We start from the raw sequence: 19430 nt of genomic DNA, 5'->3' as shown, positions 1-19430 counted from the left end.
GATCTTCTTTGTGTATCTGACTTTATTTCAAGTCTTAAGACCCCCTTTGTGGCGTTCCTGCTGTGATGCAACGGGATCGGCGCCATCTCTGGAGCTCTGCTTCACAGGTTTGATCCCTGGCCCGGCACAGGGGGTTAAATAAATATCCAGCGGTTCTGCAGCTGTGGCATAGGTCACAATTGTGACTCCCTGGCCTGGGAACTCTAGATGCCACCGGGCGGCCCCTCCCCCCAGAAACTCCCTTTTCCTTGAGCTCTGGGCACTCTGTCGTTAGACTAGAGTCAACAGCTTAAATGATAAGCCCCATCACAAGTCTTTCCGTGTCCCACCCTACCTATTTGCAGCCAGTGACTTACACAAAGAAGTCAAACCCTGTCCATAGCTAGGATTCAGACATGCGTAGCTGAATCTTCAGAAAATGGTGAGGGCTGGGGCTTGGGGGTCGGAGAGCAAGAGGGCAGGTTGCAAAAAAAGACTGACTATTGCCAAGAGACCAAAGACTCAGAAGAGAATGGCTACAACTGCCCAGCAGTGGCCCAGTGGAGTGCTGTGAGCAGCAGCTGCTACAGAAGGATGGCTCAAATGCCAGCACGCAGACCAGCCTCTGGGCCCTGGGAGGCAAAGAAGCTTTAAAAGCAGAGCCAAGGCGTTCCTGTTGTGGCTCAGCGGGTTAAGAACCTGACATGAGGATTTGGGTTGGATCCCTGGCCTTGCTCAGTGGGCTAAGAATCCGGTGTTGGTGCAAGCTTCGGTGTAGGTCCCAGAAGCAGCTTGCATCTGGTGTTGCCATGGCTGCAGCATAGGCCAGCAGCTGCCGCTTTGATTCAACCCCTAGCCTGGGAACTTCCATATGCCACAGGGTGGCTGCAAAACTTAAAAACAAAAAACAAACAAAAAGGCAGATCTGAGTTTCTGGGCATATACCCAGAAGAACTCAAAGCAGGGACTCCAGCAGATATCTGCACACCCGTATTCTTAGCAGCATTCTTCACAATAGCCACAGGCTAGAAACAACCCAAATGCCCATCAACGGATGAATGGACAAACAAGACTTGATATATACATACAATAGAATATTATTCAAAGGGAGGACACATAGTTTAACACACGCTACAACGCGGATAAACCCTGAAGACATTATGCCCAGTGAAATAAAGAAGCCAGTCACAAAAGGACCAATATTGTCTGATTCCACTTGAATGAAGTACCTGGAATAGTCAGACCCATAGAGACAGAACGTAAAATGGTGCTTGGTGGGGGAGGGGGCAAGGAAAAAGTGGGGAATTAGTATTTGATGGATATGGAGGTTTTGTCGGGGATGATGAGAAAATTCCAGGTGGGTGGATGACGGTGCTACTTCACCACAATGTGAATGTGCTGAATGCCACTGAAGGGTCCACCTGAAAATAGGGAAAATGGTAAGTCTTATGCCATTTACTTTACCACACAAAATAGTAGAGCTGAGGTATTTGAGTCAGACAGGTCGGGATTTGGCAGCTGTAAAGTTTTGGATCCAAATGGTCATGTGATTTGCTAACGTGTGATTGTCTCTGCCTCCTTCCCACCCTCACACTCCTTTCTAGCTAATGGGAATTTTGCCTTTTGTCACCCGGATTCTCCTCCTTCCATGCGTTCTGAGAAGTTTTGAATCTGCCAACCAGGTTCCCTGGCTTGGGATGCAGAATTAGCAGAATGAAGAGCAACCAGAGAGAAGAGGAAATGTTAGTTTGGAAGGTGAGGTTAAACGCCAAGATAGAAACGCAAAGAGGATAAGATAAGGGAAGAGGGTGACGATGGTGCCGAGACTTTGGTTTCATTTGGTGACTCTGGGGAGACAGGGAGCAGAGAAGTGAGAAATTCTAGGGACACTGCTGAGAGCGAGGGAATTGCGAAGGAAAGAGAAGAGAATCGAGGTATGGCTGTGGCTTAACGTTCTTCGGAAGCGAGAAATAAACAGTGGCATTCTCTTTTAATTACTTTTGGTGGCTACACTATTCTTTTCCTTTGCATGTCCCTTCAGAGACTAAGCTGCATGGGGTCAGCTCAATCATTTAATTATCCCCACTGGCTGGGAGCCATTTGGATTGCCGACCTACTGTCCACATGGACTCTGCTGAGGTGAAGCTGAAGAGATATCACTTTGGGCAAGCCCTTTAATAGTTCCCAAACTTGATTTCTTCCTTCATCAAGTGGAGATCACAATACCCAGTCTCAGAGTGGTTATGGAGACTGATTGAGCTGATGTTGCGTTAAGGCAAAAACATTCTCTACAGATGTGTAATAGTGCGTTAAAATGGAACCCTGTGTCTTCACCTCAGCTGGGGCACCCAAGCAGTAGGTACCAAAGATGACCATCTCCCAAGGCAAGGTGCTAGAGCACACGTCGGGAGTTGCCTGCCGCACAGATAGTTTGCTAAAAATAGTTGCTCCAAAGGTAGCTTCTACAACCCTTAGCCCCTCATTCTCCTATAAATTATCCTAAGATTGAAGTTGAGAGACAGTTTCTTAGGAGCGGAGCGAGTAGTCAGAATGTTGGGTGTTTCCCTCGTCTCACCAAGAGGAATGGAAGGAGGATGCTTCCTCCTCATGGCAAACTGAACAAGACGGGCTTTGGGTTTGACAAGTGTTCCTAGGATGTGGGTAGCACAATGTACTGAGGTCTGCGGTATACCCGGACAAGTCTTTGAGAGACAAGAGCTGCTTTGGAATAGCCATTTTGGAATGACCTCTACTCCCAGAAGTCCAACGATCAAAGGATGTGTGGGTGTTTCCTAGAGATGAGATGTCAGCCAATGGCAGAGCCAGATCTTAAAGGGGTTCTGCCCAAGAGAACAACACCTAGCTTTGGGCTGTGGGCATGGTGGGCACCTCCTATATGAAGAAAGTCAGGTGAGAAAGAGTTTCATATAACCCAGCATAAAGAGACTACTCAATTTAAAAAATGGACAAAGGATTTGAATGAGCGTTTCTCCAAAGAAGATATGCAAATGGCCAATAAACACATGAAAAGATTCAGTATCATTAGTCACCAGAGAAATGCAAAGCAGAACCACAGGGCCACATCACTTCACAACTACCAGTAAGGTAAAATAAAAACACAGTAACAGGTGCTTTCAAGAATGGTGAAGTCGGTGAGTTCCTTGCTGGCCTAGAGGTTAAGGATTCAGCATCGTCACGGTTATGGTGTGGGTTGGATCCCCGGCCTGGGAACTTCGGCATGCCATGGTTACTGCAAACAAACAAACAAACAAACAAACAAACAACAAGTGGTGAAGTTAGAATCCTCTTACCTTTCTGGTGTGAATGTAACATGGTGGAGCCACTTTGGAAAATAGTCTTGCCGGTTCTTAAAAGTTTAAATATGTGCTGACTATACAACCCAGCGCCTTCACCTAGGTCCACACCAAAACTTATGCAAGAATGTTCACAGCATTATTCCTAATAATTAAGAAGTGGACACAACCCAAGTGTCCATCAACTGATGAATGCATAAACAAAAGGTGTTATGTCCATACGGTGGAATATTTTCTGGCCATAAAAAGGGAATGAAGACTGGTACCCGTTACAACACAAATGAACCTCGAAAGCAGCCCGACACAAAAGACTACATACTATGCGACTCCAGTTATATGAAATGTCCAGAACAGGTAAATCCATAGAGGCAGAAAATAGAGTAATGGTTGCTTAAGACTGGAAAATGACTGCAAATGGACATGGGGTTTTCTGGGAGGATGACGAAAACATTCTGAAATTAGATTGCAATGACAACTGCACCGTTCTATATTTTCTAAAAACTACCGAACTGTATACTTAAGTTGGTAAATTTTAGAGTATGTACATTATATCTCAATAAAGCTGCACTTTTTTGGGGGAAAAAAGGAATATATAGACAAGCATCAAAGTGTAACAGCATCAATACTTAGCCCACATTATCCTGAAAAAATAGAAGCATGATGACTAGTAAGTACTGTACACCTCAGGTATCTTCTAAACCCTGCCTCAGGGCAGGCAACAGTCAAAACTCAGCTTCCAGGCAATGTCCCAGGTCAAGGTGAGCGAGGACATCAGCAGGATGGAACTTGAAACAGGCCCTTAAGGGAAAGGGGGACATCCTAGTATCAGGCACAGCCAGAACTAGAGGGGACTGGACCGCTTATGGGGCGTCAGCAAGGCAATCTTGAGTTTTCAAGGGAGCTTGGCAAACCGAGGCTCAACTGAGGCTAATGTTATTGGAGGAAGAGGCAGGAGAAATGAATTCAAGTTCATGCATAGGTCCTGTCTTAAATAGGAGGTATTTCTACCAATTTAAAATCCCAGCCAGAAAGATTTAGGGCAAAATACCTTTGGCCTTAGTGATAGCAAAGTTTAAGTCTTTACAAAGGCCTTTATGTAATCAGTACAAGATGTTACAGTACAGTGAATAGTCCGTTCTGGTGCTCTTAATTTTCAGTGAAGCAGAACTCAACTCTATGGTCACTTGGGATGAAATAACCCCCATGAATTTCCATTCTCGGGGCCCAGGAAGCTTACTCAAGACTCTTCTGTTTACTGACTCCATTAGTTTCCAAGGCAGAAAGAAGAGGTTTCTTCAGTGATGACCTAGTTGCTCAAACTGAAAACATTTTTGGTCTTCGATAACAATTAGCTTTGTCTTGAGGGTCAGTGCTTGCTTCCGAAAGAGTACAGAATAAAATAAAGCCAATAGGTTTTACAATCTGATCACATCTGGGAGTTCCCATCGTGGCTCGGCAGTAATGAACCTGACTAGCATCCATGAGGCACGGGTTCGATCCCTGGCCTCACTCAGTGGGTTGAGGATCCGGCTTGCGGTGAGCTGTGGCGTAGGTTGCACACTCAGCTTGGCTCCCCCTTTGTTGTGGCTGTGGTGTAGGCTGGCAGCTACAGCTCCGAATCGACCCCTAGCCCGGGGACTTCCATATGCCGCAAGTGCAGCCCTAAAAAGCAACAAAATAAATGGAATCAGTAACCTCTGATCATACCTGACATTTTCTAGCTGTGTGGCCTTGGGCAGGTCCAGACTTTCTCTGATCTTCATCTAAAAGATGGAATTAACAACAACTTCCTTCCAGGTTAGGAGGCTGAGTGTGGATGATGGGGTATGTATGTTCCCTGGCAATTAAGAGGGGCTCATAAAAGATGGCTTTTACTGTCAGGTCATTGAAAATTCTACCACAGTCAATGCAAATTCAAGGTTTCAGCTCTGTAAGTCATTCATGGCCTTCCCCCACTGTTTCCTACTTTAATATGTGGTATTCCAGGCTTAGTTACTATTAAGTCAGTGTTTGTCATATTTCTCTGATATAAATAATGTTGGTTTTCTCTTATACTTCTTATTGTAATATCATATTTCTCCGAATCTAAGATGCTGCCTGCTTTAAGATACATTTCAGGAGCTCCTGTTGTGGCGCAGCGGAAACAAAGCCTACTAGAAACCACGAGCTTGCGGGTTTGATCCCTGGTCTGGCTCCGTGGGTCAAGGATTCAGCCTTGCCGTGAGCTGAGGTGTAGGTTGCAGATGCGGCTCGGCGTTGCTGTGGTGGTGGCGTAGGCTGGCAGCTGTAGCTCCGATTTGACCCCTAGACTGGGAACCTCCATATGCTGTGAGTGCGGCCCTAAAAAGCAAAAAGCAAAAAGCAAAAAAGAAAAAAAAAAAAAAAGAACATTTCAGTTTCAGAGACATGAAAATGTGTAATCAGTTAAGAGCCTGCCCAGAATCCGACGTCTATTAGTCCCTTCATCCCAGATGACCAGATCACTTGTTGGAAGGAGGCTCCCCTTTTCTGGTTAACCTTTTGCCAAATACCCTGATGCCCTCACACCTAAAATGATGTCACTTCAGTAAACACACATTGCATTCATTTTTTCAAACTCAGAAAGAACCTCTGTATTCCCAGGAAGGAGGGTGACACAGGCACAGGCTACTGACAAGTTAGGCAATAGGGGTACACAGAAGGGATTCAGAGTCCATGCCATACATGCTTTCCATGGGCTAGAGGGCAATCTGAATCAACATGTCACTGACCCAACGACTGGCCTTTTGGAAGCAGGGTCCATGGGGGCATGTGGAAGAGCCTGGGTTTCTGGAGTTCCAGTTAGTCATTTCCTACCCTGAGGCAAGGTCAACAACACGCAAATGCAGAGAAGATAGTTCACTTTTTGTCATTGCTTTCAATATTTATTTATACCTGTTACATAACCAGCATCGGCTTAGAACTAGACATCCAGAAACAAGATACTGTCAGATTTCATCAGTGTGGGACAGGAACGATACGAATCCTTCCTAATGTCAAGCTTCAGGAAGGTACATAGAGTCCAATTCAATTTCAGGTTTGTTCTCTCCCCCGCCCCCCACCCCCTGCCTTGTCCAAGACACAGACTAGCCTTTGGCTGGCAGGTCACACTCCACGTGTATATAAGACTTTGCTAACAAGCAATCCAGACAGTTACTAACATTGAGTAGCTGAGATGGAGCTGCTGGGAATCACTACCCTTGCTCTTACGGTTTATGTTACTTGCCTGGTTTTCCTTTCTGTGTGGAAGAAAAATCACAAGAGGAGAAGGCTCCCCCCGGGCCCAACTCCCCTTCCCATCATTGGGAATCTGATGCAACTTAACCTCAAGGACATCCCTGCGTCTCTTTCCAAGGTAAGTGGGTTTCACTTGGGGCTGGTCCTCTCCAGGTAAGAGGGTCATTTTCAGGCTCTTCAGGTTGTCTGCATGTCATCTTCAAGCTTTCTTAGTTTACTCACCACTGAAGCACTTTGAGGCACCTATTTCTTTAAGACAGAGATTTTTTTTTTTTTTTCTTTTCTGGATTGGATCACTTTAGAGCAGATAGTGAGGTGTGTTGACCTCACCTGAGCTATGTGTTGAATTCTACTGCACTGCACTGGAAAATTCTAGGATCAGAACTTATCTTAACTGAAAAGCGTTCAATCCCCTATGCATGATAATATTTACCAAAAGGCAAGCCAAGCAAATGTAAAGGGTGGAATAAATGTTCTTTTATATTATTACTATTACTGTTTCACACTCATCTATGGGATACTTTGTGATCCCCCCTTCTAAAGAGTGGACCCCACATCTTGCTCTGACACAACCCAGATCTGCTGCCCTGACTGCATTCACTCCTTTGGAAATATTCTTTGGGGAAAGGGATGATTTATCTCCATGAGTTCGTTGTGCAAACATATATTCTCCAGAACAACCTAATTGTTGTCGTCTTATGGGTCACACACACACACACACACACACACACACACACACACACGCACGGGAATATTATTTCTCCTTAAAGAAGGGAAGGGGGAAAAAGGGTGATGTTGTTCATTTGCTGTAAAGAGGAAAGTCCTGTTGTAGTAGCTGGAAGGGAATAAAATCCAGTGCACAAGTTGGAGCACAGATGCGGGTAAACAGATGCTATGGTAGAAGCCCATGGAAATCCTCTTCTGGTTATTTTTAATATTTCTGAGAAATAGATAGCAAAGCCATCAGCTGAGGGTGCGGTTGGAAGAGAAGGGCCTGGCATTCTGTATAAAGATATGCTCATTCACAGAAACAAAGGAAGTGTTATTTTCCTGGGACAGAGAAAAGTGGTGAAAAGTGGTAAAATTCTCTACCATTTAAGGTAAAAAAAAGGCCGAATAAAAAAAAGGTGGTAAGCTCAGTAAGTGGCCTCTTAGAAGTCAATCATCAAACAACCAAACCAAAAAAAAAAAAAAAATGGATTGTAATGTGCAAAAGGTTGTTAATGTGATTTATTTTTCAGCAGTTTAATTTAGAATGTGAACATGTTTCCATACCGTTATACATCCTCCTATAAATAATTTCAAATGGCTGCCTTGAATTCAATTGCATGGATGTAGAGTTTGGAAACCAACCCTTAGCTGCCAGCTGTTTTATCGCTCTATTTTCCCCCTGGGCACAACGATATCATAAAGATATAGGTTTTATCCTTTTTAGTGCCTATTTATTACACTCTCCTCCTAGCCCTTTTCCTGGCTGCTTCCTTCTCATCTTTATTTTTACTTTAAGTATTACCTATTCATAGAATCCTCATCTCTCTATTTTATCAAGTTTTCCCAGTATCATCCAACACAGTACACATTCTTTATCACTTTCATAGAATTATGCTCAGTTAGTATTGCAAATGAAGTCTGGCCACTTACTGCCTGTTACTTCCACTAGACTCCAAGTTCCCCGAGGACGCATGGCACAGTGTCTGACACAGTGTAGGTGCTTTGTAAATATTTGCTCAGTAGTTTCACACATGAATGAATACATGGCTGTACCCCAGGTTAAATTCCTAAAGGGAAATTAATGGAGCAAAGTCTAAGCTGCATATGAATCACTACTTAATTTCCACTGAAGACTCCAACGATGAGACTTCACAATAACACTCACAGCCGTTTGCATCTCTTTCCAGTTGGCCAAACAGTACGGCCCTGTTTGTACTGTGTACTTTGGATCCCAGCCTGCCGTGGTCTTACATGGATATGAAGCAGTGAAGGAAGCTCTGATTGATCAGGGGAATGAATTCCTTGGCAGAGGAATTATTCCAATTATCAATGATACCCAGGGAGAATATGGTATGTTTGAAAATAACAAGTTAATTTTCTTAAGCAAAAAAGTCTGATTGACTAATGTGTGTCTGTTCTGCACCAAGCAACAAATTTGATGCTGCAACACTGCATGCAATTCTGATATGACCCAGAGTTAGTCCAGACTCTGTAGGTTAGGGACATCATTCCCCAAAGACTACCCTCACTTCAGATGCCTGCCACAAGTTCAGGGATCTCCAGGCTACCCACACTTTTGACTAACTGGCTAAAAATTCAAGGTTTCCATGACTGCCTCAGGTTCTGTAATTTGCTAGAATGACCCACAGAACTCAGGAAGGTGTCTTACTTAGGAATTACAGTTTTATTATGTGGAGGATACACATGGAGAGACAGATAGGGCAAGGTTTGGGAGGCCCTAAAAGCAGAGCTTCACCATTCCCTTCCTAGGAATCAGAATGCATTACCCATTTGATGCATCAATGTGTTTACTAACCAGGAATTGCACCAGAGCTTTGGTGTCCAGAGTTTTTAATCGGAACTTCATTACTTGGGTATGACTGATTGAGTCATTGGCCAAGTGATGGAACTCAGTCTCTTAGCTCCACCACTCCTTGAACATCAGGAGGTAAGGCAGTTATCCTTGGCTCAAATTTACCTCCAGTGCCCTAAATACAAAGTGGATCTTTCTGGCATGGCCAGACCCATCTTAACATTGTCTAGGGGCCCACTGTGAGTTACCTCGTTCCCATACACTCAGGTGGGATCCCCAGGGCTGGGCGTGAACAACAACGACACTTCTAACATTTGGGAAATTCTGAGGGTTTAGAAGCTCTTTCCCAGGAACAAGGGACAAAGACCAGAATTCTTTTATTATGCAACAAATGCTCTGAAAGCCCATATTGAGGTAAACATTGGAAACAGACTCCAAGTTCCCTTTAAGGTAAAACTGTAGATATGATTGGGATAAAAAAATCTGGGAACATTTTGAAAATTAAAGTTATTACCCAGAGTTCATAGAGTTTAGGGAGCTGGAGAAGCTATGCCAGGGGTGTCATTTCACAGGGTGCAAAGGTTGCAGTGGCATAGTGGCAGCAACAATAAACAGATGCCTAGGTGTAGAGATTACTGTGTTTTCGATGTCAGCCTGGTTTGGGGGCAGTGATGGGGTGGGATAGGGCAGGGAGAGGGTGATAGAAGTAGAGAGGTAACACACAGGGAGCTACAACTGTACTTAGTCAAGCTCTGGCTCTTCAGGGGGACAATAGGCTCACAGATCATTATTTTATTATTCTGTCTCAAAATTTAAACATGTATTACATACATGCCTTTGTGTGTATCAAATATTACACAATTAAAAAAAACAACCAGAATAGCCTGAAAGTCTCCTCCAATCCATTAAAGTTGTAATGTTGCAAGTCCCAGAGAGAGAAAAACTTAATTCTTTTCAAAGCATATTTATGAATAAGTAATTAAATACCATGCAGCATACTAAATGATAAAAGAGAAGCAACTTTTAATTTCTCTCACACAAATCACTTCAGGTGAGTGATGCATTTACGCATCTAAAGAATCAACCACACCTTCCCTCTACTTCTTCCTTTTTTCTAAACAAGTTGATTACATTAGCTGCATATGAGTTTTAAAATTAATTTTTAACTGGAGCAGGAGGCTACTGGGCTGAATTGAGCTCAAGAGGGGAAAAATTGTTGGAGTTCCTGTCGTGGCGCAGTGGTTAACGAATCCGACTAGGAACCATGAGGTTGCGGGTTCGATCCCTGGCCTTGCTCAGTGGGTTAAGGATCCGGCATTGCTGTGAGCTGTGGTGTAGGTCGCAGACACGGCTCGGATCATGCATTGCTGTGGCTCTGGCGTAGGCCGGTGGCTACAGCTCCAATTAGAGAAGCTCCATATGCCGCGGAAGCGGCCCAAGAAATGGCAAAAAAACAAAAAAAACAGAGGAAAAATTGTTGCTCAGAAAGCTGCGATTTTCACAACTCTGAGAAAACTGGTTTCTAAACTTCCCATGAAATTCTTGTTACTGCTCCTTACTTGCCAGTGACGGGCACATGTAATTCAACTCTTCCATTCCTAAAACTTTCCTGGAAGAGAGCAAAGAGAGGAACCATTCACCGATATTTCAGTTTTCCCTCTGCATTTGTTTCCAAGGTCTGCCATAATAAAGTACCAAAAATTGGGTACCGGCCTTAGAACAGCAGAACTTTATTGCCTCCCAGTTTTGGAGTCTAGAAGTCTGAGATCAAGATGTCAGTGAGGCTGGTTTCTTCTAAGAGCTGTGAGGGAGAATCTGCTTCAGGCTTCTCCCCTAGCTTCTGGTGGTTTGCTGACAATCTTTGTTGTTCCTTGACTTGTAGATGTATTACCCTAATCTCTGATTCATGTTCACATGGCATTCTGTGTGTGTGTGTGTGTGTGTGTGTGTCTGTGTGTGTGTGTGTGTGTGTGTGTGTGTGTCTGTGTTGAAATTTCCCCCTTTTGGAAGGATATAGTCATAGTGGATGAGCCCACCCTAATGATCTCATTTTACCTTGATTCCTTCTGCAAAGACCCTGTTTTCAAATAAGATCATAGTCACAGATACTGGAGCAAGGGCATCAACATATTTTGAGGCGAAACAGTTCAGCCCATATCACCTTTGTACATGAAATACCTACCAAAATAATAGGTAGCTTTCTGATCTAGGGATCCTTGAACAGTATAATATGGTGCTGCAGACTTTGTGTCTAAATAATCAAGTTGTTGAGACATTTCCTGTTAATTATCAACTCAATATTTTGCCTTCTTTCTTTCTTTTCCTTTTTTTTTTTTTTTTTTTTTTTTTTTTTTTTTTGTCTTTTGCCTTTTGCCTTTTCTAGGGCTGCTCATGAGGCATGTGGAAGTTCCCAGGCTAGGGGTCTAATCAGACCTGTAGCCACCGGCCTACACCAGAGCGACAGCAACTCGGGGTCTGAGCCACGTCTGCGACCTACACCACAGCTCACGGCAGTGCTGGACCCTTAACCCACCGAGCAAGGCCAGGGATCGAACCCACAACCTCATGGTTCCTAGTCGGATTCGTTAACCACTGCGCCACGACGGGAACTCCATAGTTTCTTAATCTTTAAATGTTTACCTCATTGACAAATTGCAACAGCCTAAGCTCTATTTTAGTCATTTGATCCTCATACCGTTGTAGATGCCATTGTTCTCTCACTAAAATGCAAAGACTAAAATCACTTAGTGCTCTTGAAGTTAGGGGTAATCAGCCATTCATTCCTTACTTGGAGGAGTGCAGACACATTTTTGGAAGGTAATCTACTATATCTCTAGACATAGCAGCTATAGAGACCTATCGAAGAATCTGGTTTACATAAATAGAAACAACCAACCGTGTAATTATTCACCCATGCACATACTCACCCCAGCTCAGTGGGTGTGGAGGGGATATTGCCTCCTTTGACCACTCCAGGCCTGCAGGGATGCAGGTGTGCTAAAGAGAAAGAAGTGTATTTTAAATACATATATGTTTACGTAATAGGTATAAATTCTAAACAAAGTGAGAAAAATAGGAAAAGTATTCCAGTTATCTCTTGTGTAACAAGTCTTCCTAGACTCGGGATTTAAAACAACAACTTTAAAAAAAATGTTTTGAATACTCATGTATTCTGTGATCAAAAATTTGAACAAGGCATAGTAGTAGTGGCTTTTTCTCTGACCCACCATGCTTGGGGCCTCAGCAGACAGCCAATTTCTTCTCTTTTCTTTCTTTCTTTTTTTTTTTTTTTCTGTCTTCTTTTCATCTCTTTAAGGCCACACCCTCGGCATATGGAGGTTCCCAGGCTAGGGGTCTAATCAGAGCTGTATCCGCCCACCTATGCCAGAGCCATGGCAAGGCCAGATCCGAGCCGTGTCTTTGACCTACACCACAGCTCACGGCATTGCCAGCTCCTTCAGAACAGGGCCACTTTGCAACTTTTTACATCTGTAAAAATGTTAGCACCTGCCCAGTGGTCATGTGGTATGAATTGACAAGAGGGGGCAGATGAGAAAGAGGTTTTGGAGGTGGAACTGATCGGGCTTCCCCAATGCAGATGTGTAGGGTGAAGGGCAAGAGGGATGTAATGATGCCCTGAGGTGTGAGTTTGGGGGCACAGGGAAATTAGTAGTGCGTTAAGAGAAGCAGGAAAGTCAGGGCAGGTAACTGGTTTTGCACAGAGGAAGAAATGAAAAGACACTGGCGTGGAACATACCGAGTTCCTTTGCTCCTGAGTTTCCTCTTGTTCAGATTAGCTCACACTAGCTGTAGTACATTTGGAGAAAAGAAACCTATATCCCCTGCTGATCTGCTTTGAAGTTCCTTATCCTCTAATAGAGAAAATCACATGCAGAACTAAACCACAGGTTAGAGGGATATTAAGTGAAAAGACAGAGGCTCAGGAAAGGGTGTGTGAGAACACAAGCTTGACTTTTTTTGTTTTTTCGCCTTTTTTTATAGGGCCACTCCCGCGGCATGTGGAGGTTCCCAGGCTAAGGGTCGAATCGGAGCTGTAGCCGTCGGCCTGCGCCAGAGCCACAGCAATGTGGGATCGGAGCTGCGTCTGCGACCTACACCACAGCTCACGGCACCACGGGATGGATCCTTAACCCACGGAGCAAGGCCAGGGATCGAACCCGCAACCTCATGATGGCTCCTAGTCGGATTCGTTAACCACTGAGCCATGACAGGAACTCCCTGCTTGACTATTTTTGACAAAACCAGACAGAGGGCCCTTTCTACACTTGGGACTGTTGTCCACCTGCTAACCTGTTGACCCTCCTCCCGGGTCCATCACCTCTGCCCCTGTCGACCAGAGCTTGGGTTTTGTTTTCTTCGTGACAGATACTCCACCCAAACCACAGACTCTGTTGTGCTCTTAAAAGGCCAGTTGTTGAATCCCGGAGAAGGAGCACTGGCATCAGTCTTCAGGGTAGATGCAAAAGGAAAAGTCTGACTTCATGGAACGTTTTCACTCCGTGATCCAAAACATTTTCCTGCTCTTTCCTTCTTTTCCTAGGACTCGTATTCAGTAATGGAGAGAGGTGGAAGCAAATACGGCGCTTCTCCCTCATGACCCTGAGGAACTTTGGGATGGGGAAGAGGAGCCTCGAGGAGAGGGTCCAGGAGGAAGCCCAGTTTCTGGTGGAGGAGCTCAGGAAAACAGAGGGTGCGTTCCACTGACCATCCTTTGGCGACAAGGGGCGTGTTGTTCTGTGTGGTTCAACACACACAGCTTCCCACCGAAACTCCTCTGGGAGCCACTTATTGGTCCACAGTCTGCTCCATGGATCAGGGCATTGGCTAAGGGGAAAGGGGCGGGAAGAAAAGCATCCAAAGCTGATGCCTAGGACTCTTGAACCCCTTTGCTGGGATTCATTTTTCAACTTCAGCCTTTACGAGATGTGTAAATTTGGACAAGTTGCTAAACTTCTCTAAGAGGCAGTTTCCTCATCTGAAAAATGGGGCTAAAAATCAAACCTCAGAATAAGGGTTAAATAATACAGTTGGCAAAACATTTACACAGTATCCAGCATGTGGCAAATACTCCGTAACATTACTTGTTGCTCTCATAACTATTCCAGCCTTCATAGACTAGTGCAATAATTAGTAGTAGTAGCATAGTATGTAATACAATAGAGCATACGGTATTAGTAGAAGATGCTTACGTCCTAATGTGGAGGCGTTTAGAGAAAATAAAATATAGGTATCAATCTGGGCAGGAGGGAAGCCCTGTTCCTGAAACCCTAATGCAGGCGGATGAAAACCCTCAACGTTAAAATTGTTCTTTTCTCATATCAGCTCAGCCCTTTGACCCTACCTTCATCCTCTCCTGTGCTCCCTGCAATGTGATCTGCTCCATCCTCTTCAATGACCGTTTCCACTACGACAATGAGACATTTCTCTCTCTGATGAATCTGTTAAATGCAAATTTTCGTCAAATAAGCTCTCCCTGGATCCAGGTAAGGCCAAGTCTGTATTTGCCCTTGGGATTGATCTCACGGGTCCACTGGGAGCCAGCAGGCAGGGTAAAGGGCTATGAGCTCACCACCTCACCCCAGAGCCCAGTGCCCACGCAAGCACTGTCACCTTCCCTCCACTCGGGTCTTATGTCAAGTGGGTGCGTGCAATGTCCTTTACCCCAGCACCTGTGCAAGGCTGCCCTCTGCTTGCTTCTATGAGTTCACTCCCACCAAAGAAGGCAGGACATTCCCACTTGCCTACATTTCTTGTAAGGCCCCTACGCACATTCTCCCCTTCTCTGACTCCAGGGTTGGCCAAGGGTGGTTGAGCAGGGGGATGGGGAGAGGCTGCTCTCATGTGTCTGATGATCACCCTCACTTCTCTTGTGCTTGGAAGCTGGAGGAAGGGACTCTCCCTGGCCAGACCTGCTCAGAGGGTTAGGTGCTTGACTCAGAAACCCTGGTCCCTCTTCACAAACTGAATTTCTGGTATACTCCCCCCCCCCAATTTTAGATTTACAATCTATGGCCGCAAATCATAAAGCATCTCCCTGGAGAGCACAGAGCATTTTCAAAAAGGCTTAAAGACTGTAGGTCTTTTATTCTGGAAAAAGTAAAGGAGCATCAAAAGTCCCCGAATCTTAACAACCCTCAAGACTACATTGACTGTTTCCTCAGCAAGATGGAGCAGGTATTGTATGTGACATTCTTCCCCAACACTAGATTTTATCATGCCAGGGACGTGTAGGAAAACGTAATCACACATGCAGGTCATTCTTGATGTTTTGAAACTTTAAGGTAGCGGGGTACACCATTAAAAATAATGGAAAGGTTAAAGTAGTTCAAGGGCCTCTTTTTCTTTGGTGTTTCTATTTAATTCCTACACTTGGGCATTAACATTTAATGAAATGTTCTTGATATTTATATACAATGAGCCATATTATATATGGAAATGTGTGTGTTTCTGAACATATGTTTATCTTGGAGAGGATAAAACACACATGCGTCTTCCCTACACGTTATTTACACATCCATAGACAGCAACTTTTGCAACGATGCTTCCCAGGTAGCCTATAAAAACCAGATTGCATTTTCCCATAGAAACAATTCTGTTGTTTGAGATTGGTGGTGGATAGAGGATTCTAAGGCAAACATTATACATTAACCATGAGTGGTATTAAATGTATTGAATAGCAAGTAACCCACAAGCCACCCATCCTTCGAATGTCACTGACATGAAATACTAGCGTTGAGTGTCCATGAGCATGTCAGCAGAAAACAGTCAAGACTGTGACAAACAGGAGTTCCTGTCATGGCTCAGTGGTTAACGAACCCAACTAGTATTCATGAGGACGCAGGTTCAATCCCTGGCCTTGCTCAGTGGGTCAAGGACCCGGCATTGTTGTGAGCTGTGGTGTAGTTAGCAGCCGCAGCTTGGATCTGGCATTGCTGTGGCTGTGGTGCTGGCCGGTGGCTACAGCTCTAATTGGACCCCTAGCCTGCGAACCTCCATATGCTGCTGCTAGTGCAGCCCTGAAAAGACAAAAAAAAAAAAAAAAAAAAAAAAAAGGCTGTGACAAACAATAGATTGTAAGAAGATATTTAGGAGTTCCCACTGTGGCTGAGCTGTTTAAGAATCTGTCTATGAGGGAGTTCCTGTCGTGGCTCAGTGGTTAACGAATCCGACTAGGAACCATGAGGATGCAGGCTCGATCCCTGGCCTCGCTCAGTAGGTTAAGGATCCGCCATTGCCGTGAGCTGTGGTGTAGGTCGAAGTCGAAGCTCAGATTCCGCGTTGTTGCGGCTGTGGTGTAGGCCAGCAGCTATAGTTCTGATTAGATCTCTAGCCTGGGAACCTCCATATATGGCCCTAAACCCTAAAAAGACAAAAGACAAAAAAAAAAAAGGGAACTTGTCCTTGAGGATGCAGGTTCAATCCCTGGCCTCTCTCTGGCATTGCTGTAAGCTGTGGTGTAGACCAGCAGCTGCAGCTCCAAGTCAACCCCTGGCCTAGAAACTTCCATATACCACAAGTGTACCGGTAAGAAGAAAAAAAAAAAAAAAAAGGGAAATTTAAATGTATGTACACATGTAATAACTTAAAATCTAAAAATTATTCTTTGAGGAGTTCCCGTCGTGGCTCAGTGGTTAACGAACCCGCCTAGGATCCATGAGGTTGCGGGTTCGATCCCTGCCCTCGCTTAGTGGGTTAAGGATCCAGTGTTGCCATGAGCTGTGGTGTAGGTCGCAGACGTGGCTCGGATCCTGTGTTGCTGTGGCTCTGATGTAGGCCAGCGGCTATAGCTCTGATTGGACCCCCGGCCTGGGAACCTCCATATGATTGATGCAGGAGTGGCCCTAGAAAAGTCAAAAGGACAAAAATTTAAAAATAAAATAAAATAAAAAGATTAAAATTATTCTTGGAGCCTTGTAAAGTTACTTCACTTATGCCAAAGTTCCCCAAATATATATAAATGGAAGAACTCCATTCAACTGTATCATAAATGTGCAATTTTACAGCAAACAATAATCACTTGTTTAGTCGTCTTAATCTCTAGCAGGGCTGATTTGGAAAGTCTGGTTTCCTTAGAAAACATGTCGAAGGAAGGCATGTTGATGCCCCTTTGACTTGTCAGAAGTTTATTCCCTTGAAAATGTCCTCTTCGTTCTGATGGAAAAGTTCATTGTTAGCTTTCAGAAGACTTGGTGTTTGTCTGAGAAAGAAAAAAATAGCTAGGTTTTTATCTGAATTACTGAAAGGTTTTATTTAGCACCAACACTGTATCAGTTATGGTGCGTGGTAAAGGGAATAAAATGATGAATCAGATAATACCCTGCAGTTTTCTTTCATAGCGCTGGTCATTGTTTAGCAACTATTTACTTAATTTATGTCTCTATTCTCCACTACACTGTGTACTCCAAAGGGCTGGGGCCATGACTTCCCACACTTTGTCTCACTAGCAGCTAGCACAGTACCTAGAACACTGTCGATGCACACAAATATTTCCTGAATAAATACATTAATAAAGATATAGTCCTTGACCTAATGGCGCTTACAGTCTAGTGCAAAGATCATCAAAACAAGCAGCAACAATGAAGTGCTAATAGGGAAAGTATAAGCTGCCATGGGAGAATGGGCAGAAACACTAACGGTAGTCTGATGTGAGTCAGGAAGGGACTTCTAAACCAAGGCCCAGTGGATACACCCCTGCTTCCACCGACGAACAACTGAACTGAGAGCTGAGGCCTGAGTAGGGACTATCCATGTAAAGGTGACAGAGAAAAATATGCCAGGCAGAGGAACAAGCTATGCAAAGGCTCTGAAGCAGAGGGAAACTTGGGGTGTATGAAGGGTAGATGGTCAGCCTTGCGGCAGGAAGGGTGAGAGCAGGGGAGGGTGGTGTGAGAGAAGCTGGAGCAGCAGGAAGTCGGCAGGCAAGGCAGACCATTCCTGCAGGGCCTGGCAGGACATATTCATTACTTTAGTCCTGAATCCTAATATCAGTGAACATTGTTTGCAGGGTCTGAGCACTGCCTAAAGGATGATCATATTTGTGATGTGGAAAAGAGTTTGGAGGGGTCAACAGTGGATGCAGGGAAAACAGCCAGGAGTTGCCTTAGGGTAACTTTGCTGGTAGTAGAGCCTAAAACTGGAATTTGTGTGTGAGTAATTTACTGAGGGAGTGCTCGCAGGAGAGACTTGTATGTGTGTGAGTGGGGAGAAACAGAATAGGGAAGGAGGAAGATTAAACGTGGGGAGGTGGTTTCACGTGAAGTCTAATCTCTTCCTGATCCTACAGGGAGGGCTCTACTGTATAAATTGCACTGCAGGGTTTGTCATTTCCTCAGTGGGGCGAGGAATCTGGGCTTTTGCACCCGTCAGCCGTTGGCCATAGGCTGTGCCATGAGAGTGGTCTGGGGGCTGATTCACTCCCAGGCATCTCTTGTCATTATGTCTCCGGTGCCCAAGGGAACCAAAGCGAAAGGGGTGAACCAGAGCAGCTGCGAGGTAGGTGATCAAACCCAGGAAAAGGGATCCGGGCAGGGCCTCGGCAGCATCTTCCATACGAAACTACTGCAGTGGCCCAAGGCAAAGGACATGGCCAAGGGTGCTGGTGGTGGAAATGAAGAGAAGTGGATAGATTTGCGATATTTCTAGAAGGTAACATTAACAGTCTTGGGGGTAAGATGGGGTCCTGGGTTCCTGGGATGCCTAACTGGATGGAAGTTGGGGCCGTTCACCAATACAGGAGATAGTGGAAAGAGACCATGGGCAGTGGTTAGCATACATACTAAAGCCTTGAGATTCTCTGAACTAGGCTAGAGGAAGGGACCAAAGAAGTTTGATATGCCCAAGTCTGGATTTCAACCATTCCTTCCTTTCCTCCTCTCTATTCTGGTTTTTTTTTTTTTTATAGCTATCAATAGGAGGTGGGTAGAAACTTCTGAAGCATTTTTGCTTTCCTGTAAGTTTTGTTCCATTACGTTTTAATATCCAATCTCTAAACATTACTACATAGTAGATTTGGGTTATACTAAGAATTAAACAAAATGGTGGAATTCATCCTATTTAACTAAATTACAGAGTTAGAACAAAAATAAAAGAAATGTTGGAGTTCCTGCTCTAAGGCAGTGGATTAAGGATCTGGCTGCAGCCGCAGCTTGGATTCAATCCCTGGCCTGGGAACTTCCTTGTGCCACAGGTGTGGCAAAAAAAAAAAAAAAAAAAAAGTTGAGGCGTTCCTGTTGGGGCGCAGTGGTCAAGGAATCCGACTAGGGACCAAGAGGTTTCGGATTGGATCCCTGGCCTGGCTCAGTGGGTTAAGGATCCGGTGGTGCCGGGAACTGTGGTGT

The 19430-nt window shown here is 44.6% G+C and overlaps 1 protein-coding gene and 1 long non-coding RNA gene across 3 annotated transcripts in view; both read left to right on the top strand.

The window, feature by feature from the left end:
• Position 1: 1 nt before the first annotated feature.
• On the top strand, positions 2-3878 carry LOC146397018 (uncharacterized). Its single transcript, XR_014826758.1, has 2 exons — positions 2-107; positions 1584-3878. It is a non-coding gene; the product is annotated as an uncharacterized LOC146397018 (long non-coding RNA).
• A 2581-nt stretch (positions 3879-6459) lies between these two features.
• Positions 6460-19430, top strand: part of LOC100739741 (cytochrome P450 2C23-like) — a 28315-nt gene continuing 15344 nt past the window's right edge. For both annotated transcript variants that reach the window (XM_084995161.1, XM_084995160.1), the window contains exons 1-5: positions 6460-6666; positions 8447-8609; positions 13634-13783; positions 14416-14576; positions 15091-15267. In XM_084995161.1, coding sequence (XP_084851287.1) covers positions 6487-6666; positions 8447-8609; positions 13634-13783; positions 14416-14576; positions 15091-15267 — 831 coding nt within the window. In that variant the 5' untranslated portion in view covers positions 6460-6486. The remainder of the gene's footprint in view (positions 6667-8446; positions 8610-13633; positions 13784-14415; positions 14577-15090; positions 15268-19430) is intronic.

This window comes from Sus scrofa, chromosome 14, assembly GCF_054392235.1.
Source record: "Sus scrofa isolate SSC_HxYL_T2T_F1_AM1 chromosome 14, Sscrofa_HxYL_maternal_Yorkshire_Landrace_v2.0, whole genome shotgun sequence".
Classification (NCBI taxonomy): Eukaryota; Metazoa; Chordata; class Mammalia; order Artiodactyla; family Suidae; genus Sus; species Sus scrofa.
This window is presented reverse-complemented; position numbering and strand designations above follow the sequence as displayed.